Below are 13322 nucleotides of genomic sequence, written 5' to 3'. Positions count from 1 at the left end.
AGAAGAGAACAAGCCGGCGAGACAGAAAAGTCCTTGTTGTGTCCCAGTACATCATAGCTCCGTCTGACAGTGTCCTCTTTGTCTTTCTGACACAGAGTGAGAACCACTGGACATTTCTGCTCAACAAAGACTCATAGAAAATGTCTTGCACTGAAGTAAAAACCAAAGCATGTCTCTCTACCAGACGCCTTTTTATAAAAATGCAGAAGCGTTCAGTGTCTCTCTGTTCCCTCTGCATCCTGAGCTGTGACCCCGCAGGCTCTGGATCATTTTGGACAGTAATGAGATCCAATAATCCCTTCTGTCTCTTCATTCATATTTCCAGTGGCGTCTTGACTGATACAGTTCTGCAGCACACCAGCGTAGCAGCATGGTAAGATCTTTTAATTGCTTTATGTGTTATTTAAAGAAGTGAGTGTATAGATGTCGAGTAGAGTAATTACTGCCAATACTCCAACAGATTTATAAGCGATGTGAGACTTTATAGTTAGTTTGCATCTTCACCAGTAAATAAAGCAGACATATCAAAGGACGTTGACCATCCCCCTCTTGTTAAACTCTCTTCTGCTTTATGTAGTAACTTGTTTAGAACCTCAGATGTCACCCCACACCACCCCAGAGGTTATTAACGAACAAGACATTTTGCTTCCAGCTTCTTCAGGTTCGTTCTTGATTAGACTTTGTGATGTTGTGTCATTCACTCCCAAAAAACTAATGTGCAGAAATCAAACAATAATTTTTACAGATCTGGTGTGTGGTGAGGTGTGAATCTCCACAACAGTGGTTTGTGCTGCACACTGTCCTCTTTTTGGGAGCTAAAAAATGTGTCACCCAAAATGTCCGGGATTTGGCTGTTGCTCTACAGTCACAATTATTGTGTGTGTTTTTGCATTGCTTTGACCAGTACCGCCACTATTACACTATTACGTCTTTTCTTGCGTACTGGCGCTGCATACAAGCTGATGGTATCCAAGCGTGTGCATAAACTTGCTCGTCAACGTTACTTTTCATGAACCGACCAATCACAGCCTGGATAGGGCGAGACATTAAAAAAAAGTGGACGTAGTGCAACAGCAAACTTTTGAAATGTTTGTATTGTTGTTTGTATTGATTGTAAACTTGTTAGCATGCTGACTTTAGCATTTAACTCAAATCACTTCTGTGCTTCAGCACGGCCTCACAAACCTGCAAGCATGGCTGCAGAATCCCAGTCTTGTTAAGTTTCCATTGGATTGGTGTTATGTCCACCGTGTTTACTAAAATGAAGCATCTTACATTTACATTTAAGGGACTTGGTAGATGCTTTTGTACAAAGCCACTGACAATAAGTAGAGAGTAAGGATGTCAACAGAACAAGTTTCAAGCACTCAAAATTGCCAGGTTAACTATTGCTGGTAGACAGCAAAGATAGCTAGCCTAAGATTCTACATGTACAAACACAGAAGTGCGTGCATTGTCTGTCACTTTCTGTGACTGTCAAAGAATTTGAAACTGTTTTAAAATGCTTCTCTGTTGACACACTCGGGCTCAGTGCAGTCTCTCCTCATTTACATCCTCACCAAAGCTCTGCCTCCCTTGCAGGAACAAAAGCCAACCTGCCAGCAGGCTGAGTAATGCGCTGCTATATGCTCATTTAGCCTCTGAGAGAATAAAGCCCTCATTGCTTTTTTTCCCCCCCATGCCCTCTCCTTTGTGGTTTTTTATCAGCGTCCTGTGTGGAGTGAGAATACATTCCTCTATAAGGCTTCTTCTTGTTTTCTATAATTGCTGCTGTTTGAAACTCTCAGCAGCTGCTGCGGGGCACAGCAACAAACCGTGTGAAAAACTGTGCTTGTAGTGCTAAAATTACACACACACACACACACACACACACACACACACACACAAGCTCTTCCTCTTTGATAATTTAAGATTAAACCGTGCATTCGGATTCCAAAATAGATTTATGATAATGAAAACAATATATATATATATTTTCTTTTGCTATGAGATGTCCTATTTTTCCTCATACTTTATAGCTGGAGCTTTCCACCATTTACTGTGGCCTGTCAAATAATTTCTGCAATACAAAAAACAACCTTTGTTCTTCTTAAAGGTTAAAATGGTGCCCTGTGAGCTGTTGGAAATTATATAACCCTGTGAAAATGGTGCAGAAATGGTGGACAAAAGCAAAAAAATGTAAACATCCGCTCTTCTTCTGCACCACCATAAGAAGGTTGAGGTTCATTAATCTCGTTTTCCAGGTAGAAAAGGATCTCAATGCTTTCTTTCTTTCCCTGTCAGCGATCACAGAGGAGCTCAGTAAAGCAGCAGAGAGGCGTCCTCCCTCCTGCGGGAATCTGACACAGCCTGTCCTGTTAGTTTCTTTCCATTCAGATAAAATGAGCTAACATCAGTGGAGTGGAGATCCTGGTTTCAGGGTTACATTGAGAGCAGTGCCCTAGAGGATTGTGGGATTTGGTAAGGATATCTTATAGATCGGTGTGTGTTTTTTTAAAGTGTTTCCATAAAAGCTCAGATACCATTCAGCTGCACTTCTCCTTGCAAGCCAGAGGACGTGTGAAATCAAACAACAAGGAGATCAGTGGGTGGTGATAAAAATCTAATGATAAGAGTTTATCTTTAAACCTTTCTATCTAGTATGGACGTTTTTTAGTGCTGTCAAATATAATATTTGTCTCCTACAAATTACATTCACATGAACTCTTCTGCACAGTTATTTAGTTTATGCCCAATAGCATGATACTGGAAGTAGTTTGACATTGATATAGTGCTGTAAAAAATAATGCTGAGGTTTGTCGTTACATCCCGTCTGACCGTGTGACACTAATTCTTAGCATTGATTGTTTTTCATTATTTGAAGATGACCGCAATCTTTCCACAACATTGTCCCCTAAACCAACCAGTACCTTATGTACTTTATGACCAAATATCTGCAAAACTAATAACATTTCCATCAGCCTCAGCTGTGCTTGTGTTGTGAAAATGTTATCATGCTAACACGCCATACAAAGATGGTGAACATGCAACAAGTCCTCCAACCTAAACAACATAGAGAGTCCCTCCCCTTCCGGTGGACCACCATGGGACCTTATTTCGGAAAAATATTGTACGGTAGTCAATGGCAGGAGACAACAAATATTTTGATCCCTTTTGAATTGTGCCTTGAATTACACATATGATCTTTGTCGACTTAAAAGATACATTTTTAATTAAAGAAGGTCAAAGTTTGATGTAAAACTGTTACAAAATACGTAATTACAAAGACCACAAACCCAAAAGTTGCGTATGTGACGTAACTTTCTCTGTCAATGACTGAAGCTAACGTTACTGAAGCTAACATTAAAACACTTACATGAGAGGATGATGTGATAAAAGAGCCAGGAGTTGTTGGATTAAACACATCAGGTGAGATATATTTCTACATTATCTAGATAGTAGCAAGAAAGCAATGAACGTTAGCTAGCTTTACCGCGCTAACATGTTGTTGACGTATATTGTGCGAGACGAGAGATGTACTTCAATGAGCGAGTTCACACAAAACGACATGTAACTTTACTGTTTTACAACAAAATGCGACTTTCTTCACTTGCAAAATTCTATTTTAAATTGACCAGCATCATATGTGTAATTCAGGGTTCAATTCTAACGGGATAAAAAAAAAAGTTATCTCTCGTCACTGACTACCGTACATAATTTTTCCAAAATAAGGTCCCATTAGCTGGAAGCGGAAATAAGTGACTTGTGCTCTCTATAGGTTGTTTTAACCAACCTCCAAATATGACTCATACAATAGCGCCCCTACTGTTGAAGTATGTCCATGTCTCCCAAAGCATTTTCACTCCATTTCCCAACCAGACCTATGTTTTGTAAATCACGTGACCTATGTCACATGACATAAACACGTGGAGAACGCAGTGACACAAAGGAGGTGAACCCCAGCTGATAGCAGATCATACAAAGACTGATTTAGGTTTAGGCACACACACCTGTGAAGGTTAGAGTAAGGGTAAGAGGCTACAGTGGGCTGTCAACACATGTAGTTAGCTAGCTAGTGTGAGGGAAATTTGATATTTTACTGTGTTTACTGTTTTACCTTTTATGCTGCATTATTATAGGCCTATTTTTCACTGTGTAGTGTGTGATAATTTTATTATGTTGCAGCTAGGTGAAGGTTCCCATGGGAAAGTGGCTCATTAGAGGGTTTCCTTATCTGACTGCCCTTGATAGGCCTTCATCTCAGGACAGTTGGTTCCTACTCCATTCCTCCCTAAGACAGCTGCGTAATACCCTTTACAGTATAAAGTCACCTGTTTCTTCACTGGCTCTTTGTCTTACATTCTGCGGACTGTTTGCACTCTGTATGTCTGTCTGACCCTTTGCAAAGAATAAAACCCTTAAAAGATGTCTGGATTGAATTCTTTATTTCAGAAGACTCACTAAAGGACATATTTACATTACACTAACTAATGCTACAAATCTAATGCTACAAAGCTAACGCTGGTCTCTCAGGTGAAAGGTGGCTAACTTCCTATCCTTCCACCCAACCCACCACCATCAGTGCACTTTAAGGCTATTTATAATACACGACTTTCTTTGTCATGTGTTTGCGTTGTGTGGCCACTAGAGGTCGCTGCCACCATAAACGTAAACATGAGTCATAATTTTGTGTGACTACCTATAAACGACCTATTTGGTCGTTTTTCTGTGGAGGACAGACTCTGAATATGGTAAACATCATGCTAAACATTTAGCATGTTAGCAGTGTTAGCATAATGACGTTGTGGTGTCCGATCAATAATGCTGCGATGATGTGTTGAGAAGAAATCCGCACCACAACGTTAACATTAAACATAGCCTCACACAGCTGCTAGCTTGGTTAATGTTTTTATTTCTAAAGGCAATAGGTCACTATGAGATACTGCCAGCAACATGTTTACTTCAAAACATTTCAAAAGCTGTAGGGTTAATTCTTCCTACTTTCTAACTTGACTAAAGGTTACACATTTGCTTCCCGTGGTGCATAAACTAAGATGGGATGACCTTATGTGGGTCACTGTAAACTGTCAGCATGTCACTTATCTTTTTTTGTGCAGCAAATGTTCCCCCTCAGTATGAATTTAGCAGCTAAAACATTGCAGTGTGCAGCAGAATCTGCTGCTCCCATAGAAAACTTAAATCAGGAGCAGAGATGGAAAAAGTGCCAATGAGTCCCTTTAATGTTACACATCAATCGGCTTTATCCGCCCACTCTGCCCTGCTGCCCATGCGAGCACAAGAACATGATACGACTCCTTTATCATTCCGCTAATAATCTCCCCATTTATATATCTGTCCGATCGCATCCGCCCACCTCCCCTCAGATGTCTGATCGGAGTGCACCGTCCTGAAGTTGAGCAGGCCCTCTGACAGATCTGAATGGGTCATGCACCGCTGCGTCTGAAAATGAACAGCCAGCCAGCGATCCCTGCAGATTAAAAAATGGCTTTTTCCTTGTAAAGCTCACTGCAGTCATTTCTGGCCCAGTATACAATGTGTGCAGCCTGTATAAAATGGCTCCTGGGGACTGCTGATAAGGTGGAGCCAGCATTTATCATTATTTATCCATTTAGTGGATAATATTTGACCATAACCACAACACCATTATTTAGCAACTGAGAGCTGCTAAAAGGCAAAATGGGAATTGGATGATAATAACATCACTTATTGGAGAGGCTGTCATGGCTCCTACATTTACATTTACTGTGTATGCAAGCATATGGAAATGTTGTAATTTGAGATAATCTTTTATGAAGCAGCTATATCACATTATAGACTGTTTTACTCAGTGTTCCCTCACTTGGTATTAATTAAACTGTTTATTTCCACAGCCCTCGGGATCCTTGTCCTTATTATTCTGCAGAGGAGGAGTTACATCTTCTATGTGGATTTAGCTTCATATATCCTGGATTAATCAACTAAATTCAATTTTTGCTAATTAGAAGCCACAAAACTTCCTATAGCCCCCAATAATCCAGTAGCACGTTGTAACTTGATAGACATTTAGGTGGATATCCTGTTAATTAAAAATATTGTGTAATTAAGTAGCTGGAGCCACACAAACTTAATTTCCTCCTTTAAAATGCAAAAACTATAGAATCAATTTCAATGTTGGATTGCATAATATTGTAAGATGTTCTTGTATATTTGAATAATTTGTGATAATATTTTTACATGAAAAAGATGCTTCATTTATATGTTAATGGTGAAATTAGTGTTGGTTTATGACAGAAGCCAGCGGCCGTGAGCTCTGCTGCACCACCCAGGGAGGAGACTGACAGCCGACCTCTTCCCCCAGGATGGAGAAGCTACACCTCACCCGAGGGACTGAGGTATTATGTCAACAGCTCCAGTAAAGGTAAGAGCCACGCCTATAAAACATAAAGCAACCTCAGTGGTTTTGTTTTTGCAGAATGGAGACCGAGATCAAATGATGGTTAATAAATCACAAAAATAATTTAACTAATTTTCCGTTTATGAAATTCTCTATTTTATTGTGCATTTTTTACTCATATTTCCTTTATAAGCACATTACACGCATGCTTATGTTAGCTTAGGGTCTTCTGATTCCAAAGATAGCAAACACATGGTGTTCCATCTCCATTACATATGGTTTATAAGCCCAAATGTATAAATAGAGAAAACGGACCAAAAAGGACTTAGTCCCCAGAGGGTAACTGTTGACTGTTGGACCAAAATACTGTCCTCTAATCTAAAAATAAGCCGAAAATGAGATAAAATAAACAGAAAATGTTGCTAAAGGGCCGTAATTACTGGTGGAGCTCTCTAATAAGTTTGTTTTTAGCAAATTTCATTGAAAAAAAATTTTGAATTCTTTATTTACAAGGAGCAGATTGATGTAAAGTGCCCAATTGATCACTGCAGTTCACAGAAAATGAAACAGACAGTTCATAAAGTGTCTAAATATAAAGTGACAAGTAATAAAAATGGAAAATGGCAATGTGTTTGTGTTATAAAAGTTACTTTTATACTCACATTTTTAGAAGCGCTAGCGGCACAGCCCCAGGGACAGCAATGTTTGTCTGTCTGTTGGTTCACCACTTTGGTTTTAAAATCAACACTAATAAATTCCTGGATCTTTACATCTTTTTTTTTTGTCACTCAAAACATTTTTTTCAAATGTACATGCAGGAGCTGCAACCAATAGCTGTCAAATTGGGGCATCATTGTTGTATTATACTGTCTTAGTTAAATGTAGATAGTGTTAGCTGTTGCAGAATAAAGATATTGCAAAGGTTTTCCCTGCAAAACGAAACAGCGTGAACAGCTTGTTTGCCAGAGTCATGCTAAACTGCTATTCTTTGGCTTAGATTCAAATCAACCAATCATATTATTTCCAAAGTTGCTCTGCCTTTGAGAATCTGTTGATTCTCATTGGACACAGAATTCATGTATATCCATGCGATGAAATAAGGATCCCCTTGTCTTTTAGTTTGCTTATCATGGCATTCATCTCTCGCTGCCTTAACACTGTGAACTATGAGGACTCATTGTCATTCCTCCCCAACATCGTGTCTCAGCGGCCCATTCATGTGGGCACAGGCCTGCAGATTCGATCCACTTTAATCTGATTATCTTAAACGTGCCGTGCGGGACTTCAGGCCGAGCAGCACAGCCAGCACCTCAGCTGTGAGATCTGTGGACTCAGAGGTGGAAGGGGGTACGTCTGTTGTTTGTCTTCTGCTCTAATACGCTGCTGCCTAACAAGAGACTGAAGAGTTATATTAATACAGAGGCTGGAAGGCAGGTGACCTTTCTCAAGCTTTGGTGTGTGTGTCTGTTTTACACCTCATTTGGGAAGGAATCCAGAGGGAAAGGACACGGTCCTACGGGACAAAACAAGGCTGCATCAACAACAACTCTGGCAATGATTGCACTTTGGCTCACAGCACACACTCACAGAGCAGAAGGAGAAAAAAAAACACCCAAAAGCTATTTTTACATTCAGCAGCCGTATGGTGCAGCCGTCACTTTTTATTTTGTTATAGTTTGTTGTTTGAATATGGAGCTTCAAAACGCTGCTACTGAGACTGTGTGTGTGTCAGAGAGATGCCAGTGTGTATTACAGTGTTTATTAGAAAGCTGCTTGTTGTTTTTAGTCTGTGTCATTTAATAGAGGAGATTCACAAGTGAGGATCAGTCAAAATCCTTCCACTTAATCCCTTCGGAGTTGCAAATATGACAGTGGGATTTGGACTGATGAGAAAGAATTACAAGCAGGAACTGAGGCTTAAAAGAAGTGACTGTGTGTGATGAGGTTTGCTATAATTTGTTATAAATAAGTAGCAGTTGATACAAAAGAAACAAGAAACAAGTCACAATCAACCTGAAGTAAGGTTACAAACCGATCTGCCTAGTGCCTCAAAACAAGTCATAATTGTGCCCAAACCTAAACCGTAGCTTTGTCACATCATATTTAATGATTCATGATTTATTTGTCATCGGTGATCTGTTACGGTTTTTGCATGGAACAGATGAATGATGCTGTATAATCAGAAAACACCTCTACATTTTAAAGTTTGTATCTACGCAGGACATTAAAAACTGGCTGTGACAAAACCTTCTGTCAAATTCAGATAAATCAGAAGCTGCTATCGTAGGTTCAGACTATTCTCATGATCACATTTACAGACTTAGGTGCTCTGTCCTCCTGCATTAAATGTCATTGTAGAAATTTCTGCGTTATCTTTGACAAAAAGCATAATTTTGACCTTCATGTCACGTCTGCTGGTCAATCTTACTTTCTGCAACAGAGCTGGATTTCTTAAAGCAGCAGTCGGTAACACTTGATCACACAATGCTCTCTGCTTCTTGTATCACTCACAAGAAGGAGCCTGTTTCCCTGCGAAGCCTCATCCCATGCAGGGTTAGCTCTTCATGGTGAGAGTCTCTCCAAGACCCTCTCGTTTTGACTCAAAGATGCCCCTCCAACACTGTGGCCCAGGGCAGAGCGCCCCAGGCTTCAGAAGCAGCTGCGACAACGTCTAACAGCAAGATGAGAAGCTAGTACACTGCCCGCCACTGTTTGTCATCATGCCTCTTTGATACGAGCGTTATGGCATCAAACATAATGAGCCCGAAGTGTTTGTACTATACGCTGTTTATTGCAAAGGAGGGATGGGAGTGTTGTGTTTCAAAACTTCTGAAGCTGCGAAGATATTGAGCTTGACTTGAGGATGTGTGATGATGGAGGCTGGAGGCTGCGCAGAGTGTGCACGAGTAGTGACACTGCAGTAAGGACTTCTCCTGGCTCTCATTGGTTGTTTTGTCCATGGAGCGGTGGATTCTTGCATATGGCTTTAGGAGGGGTAGGAGGATTCAGAGGAACCTAATTTTTTTCAGATCATCTGTCTCATTTCAACCGAATTGTCTGTACTCACAAATAAAGTATGTGAGAAAACAACATACTTAAAGTACTCTGCAGGCTACAAAGAGTTGTCTAGTTTTGTAAAAACTCAGGACTGCGATCAGGACTGAGTGTGCAGATCTGTAATGTATAGAGACATCAAAATGTGGACTTACTTGCCAGTTGTCATTACTGAAGCACCCAGTGAGGCTGGTTTTTATTTATAAGCATCGTAGGTATCATTTTTAGATTTATGTATAACTTGTATGTGGTATGTTTGTTGTACTTTATGTATTTTTTGTATGTTTGTTTTATGTGGAAGAGTAGCTGCCACATTAGTGGCACATTAATGTGCTGTACAGCAAATATGACGTTATTTTTAAAAGAATTCCCTTCAGCTGCTTTAAACTCACTCTATTCCTGTCCGAGTCACTACAACATGTCCGAGTTTAAAGTGGTCCAAACTTTTCCACGTCATCTTTGCATCCTTACATTGGTTAGCGATACGTTTTAGAACAGAAATTTGAATTATTAATTTTAAGGCAGTTACGAGGTTGTTGGCCCCTCTATATATATCCCATATCTGCTAATTCCATGCGAGCCTGATTGCAGCCTGAGAATTGCTCTGTTGACACAAGGTGAAGTAGAAGTTACCTGGATGTAAATCCAGTTATATAATTAAGTGCGTAGCCCTCCATTGTGCAAATGACAAAGTTCATTAAAAACTGTTTTTTTGTTTTGATGATACTGGCTGATCGGGTACTGTTTATACATCTGTTGTTGCATGAGTGCCATAAATGGATGAAATCCAGCGCCAAATCAAAACCTGCACTGAGATTTCCATCAGCCCCTACAGTCAAGCATAAATTCAGCATTAGGATTAATAAAGCACACACCTCACCGAGCCTTCATTAACCCCATCAAAGCGCTGTTGAGCAAAGGTTTGCATAGTTTAGATCTACAAATATTTCTGTACGAACAACAGCACTAAAAATTGCTGATCGGTTATTTCCTACCAAGCATTCATTAACTGCAGTACAGTTTAAAAGTTTAAAAACTCCTAGAGTCAAGCAGTCAATCACAGTGAATATAATATATAATATAATGTGTTTCAGCTATGCAGCTGACTTCTCACTCTGTGTAATAATGTTTACTTTGACCATTCATCTATCCAACCATCCATCTACTAGTTGTGGTTCAAATCACATTTTGTTGACACAGATTTGTGGCTATAAAAAATTACATCAGCATGAATAGGTGTGGTTAAGATGCAGCAAAAATCCAGGGGAAAGACATGCGATATGAATCAGTATTTCATATGCACATGATTGATGCACATTATAGCCATTAATTAATAACAGATTTCCATGATTCTTGACTCTCACACATTTAGACATTTGTGCTTTGAGTTCCTGCCATCATCGTAACAACGCCGCCAAAACATTTTTGCTGACTTACAACCCAGTATTTGTTTTAGAAGAAGCAGTTCATCACCACCGATTCACCCACAGCTGTTACAGCGTAAAGGACTTCCTGCTCTACTAACTGGAATGATTCGTACTTTGTGTGATAGGCAGCTAAAATACAGGAGACAAATTATCCAGGAGAGTATTTTTCCCTCCAAAAGGTTCATAGATGGATGAGAATGTTTTGTTTTTTTCAGGAAGCAAAGTTTATCTTGTCCTTTGCTTACAAGGTTAAACAGTTTTTGTTTTTACTTTTCCTGAATGATATTTAAAATAGTTTGAAGAAAACATTTGGATTTCATGCTATAAAACTAGGGAAAATCCCAATAAAAACACAAAAAGTCCTCCATGTAGCACAAAATGAAATGTTTCAGTGGAAGAAAAAATATTCTCAGTCTCATTTTTATCCGGAAAGGTTTGTTAAAATCAGAAAGGTTTATCCTATGGGGAACATGATAATATTTGTGCAAAGATGACATTTTGATGACATTGGAGCTAGAAAACATTTCCTAGAGAGTCCAAAATGAAAAGAGTTTATCCCTGAGGAACATGAATATGCTCATTACAAACTGCCCACTAAATTTATAGATTTCTTGTTGTGTGGAAAAGTGGACACAATGGTAGCACTAGTCAGATGGTTATTATGAAAATGTATCCTCTTGAATGACTCGTAATGACTGTAGACTCTTGTTAATCTATCTATACTGTCTGTGAGTTGTAGTTTTGACTGTGGTGGTTTAGTATTAGTCCCCATGACTGCACCGCAAGCACTGCGAGAACAGAAGTCCTGTTCTCGCAGTGAAGCTGTTGAGCTCACGAGAACCAGAGAGAGACGAAACTGGTAACTCCTGGGACAACAAACAAGCTGACTCCCAAAGTGTTGAGGTAACGGATCTTTACTGGGATTGGAAACTCTAATGAAATGGCTAAATTTCAATCTGTAATCCTACTCGTTAGTGAACGACGCAATACAATGCTTCTTCTACGTACACGAAAAAATGCAAAACATTTAATGGTTCTTGCTTCTTAAATTTGAGGTTTTGTACCAAGGGCGTCACTTTGTGTTGAAAAGTGGAGGGGACATAAGGACTCAGATTAGGTGTGTGATCATACACGGGATGATGCACAATATTGGGTTCATGAGAACAAGATGAGAAGATATTTTAACACTACTTTTAAGAAATATTAAATGAGGAAATATGTGAGTGGGGGGTTAGTGGGTTCCCACAAACACAGAACTTACACTTAATTTCCTACGTTCTGGAGAAGTCTTCTGCACCAATTTATAGTGGAATGTTTTTAATTATGTAAAGGGAAGCACAAAATTCAGGTGACATTTCAAAAAATAAATATAACAGATGTATGCAGTAATCAGTAGCTTGTTTTTCTTAGCTTAAGTTACTTTTTTTGGACAATGTACATATGTTTCTTTTTTATTTCCATTGCATTATCTGTTTTCTTGTGCAAATAAGCCTTTCTCAAAGCTTTTATTTTATATTTAACATTTCTTATTGCAAGCTATTCATAGAACATGTATAACAAATGCTTTTAAAAGTGATATGGACAAAACGAGCCATTTCAAAAAGTGGTGGGGACATGTCCCCAGTGTAAATGACACCTATGTTTTGGACTGTTGGTTGGACAAAACTAGCATTGTGATGGTGTCACTTTGAGCTCTGGGTAATTGTGACAGCATTTCTGACTATTTTCAGAATGTTTACAAGCCAAACAATCACTCGATTAATGGTGAAAATAATCTGCAGATTAATCCATAATGAAAATGATCACTAGTTGCAGTAGCTTGCAGTCACAGGGGACATTTTTCAGCATTGAGTACTACATACATACATACTGCTCTAAGTACATTTTCCTGAATAAACTTCCATACTTTACTGTTACTTAACTTAAGTAACATTTAGTTTCAATGCAGGACTTTTGCTTTCAGTGTGGTACTTACTTCTGAAGGATCTGAATCCTTAAAGGTGAAAAATGTGTCAGTGTATACACAGTATGGATTATAATGTTACAATGAGAGGGAGATGGGAAGTTGAAGAAAGAATATTTAGTTTGGGAGTGTACATTACTGCCCTTGTCAAAAGTGGGGATGAAGTTTGTGGAGAGAGATATCAATGCACAGATTTTGCTGTGAAGGAGCTGATGTTCTGGGAAAATGTGCCACATTTTCTTTTCCAACTGTCATCCTTCCTGTTGTTTGTATCGTTCCAGAAACAACATGGCGACGTCCCTCCTTGTCAGCTGAGTCCCCACAGAGGCTGCTGGCACGACACAACTCCTCGCCATATGGTAAAACTGGGCCTTTATCGTTTCACTCATCCATTTTCTAACAAAATTTCTCAACATGTAGAAAACAAAACAACGGCAGCAAACAATCCAAACACTGAAAATAAATGTGGAAGGAGGAAAGGGGGGGGGGGGGGGGGTTATAGGGG

At 39.3% G+C, this 13322-nt stretch overlaps 1 protein-coding gene across 1 annotated transcript in view; it reads left to right on the top strand.

The window, feature by feature from the left end:
* Window positions 1–309: 309 nt before the first annotated feature.
* gas7a (growth arrest-specific 7a) overlaps window positions 310–13322 on the top strand; it is a 46673-nt gene continuing 33660 nt past the window's right edge. Inside the window, exons 1-3 of the mRNA XM_046043640.1 lie at window positions 310–373; window positions 6271–6397; window positions 13099–13176. Of these exons, the coding sequence (XP_045899596.1) occupies window positions 371–373; window positions 6271–6397; window positions 13099–13176 (208 nt within the window). The 5' untranslated portion in view covers window positions 310–370. The remainder of the gene's footprint in view (window positions 374–6270; window positions 6398–13098; window positions 13177–13322) is intronic.

This window comes from Micropterus dolomieu, linkage group LG02, assembly GCF_021292245.1.
Source record: "Micropterus dolomieu isolate WLL.071019.BEF.003 ecotype Adirondacks linkage group LG02, ASM2129224v1, whole genome shotgun sequence".
Classification (NCBI taxonomy): Eukaryota; Metazoa; Chordata; class Actinopteri; order Centrarchiformes; family Centrarchidae; genus Micropterus; species Micropterus dolomieu.
This window is presented reverse-complemented; position numbering and strand designations above follow the sequence as displayed.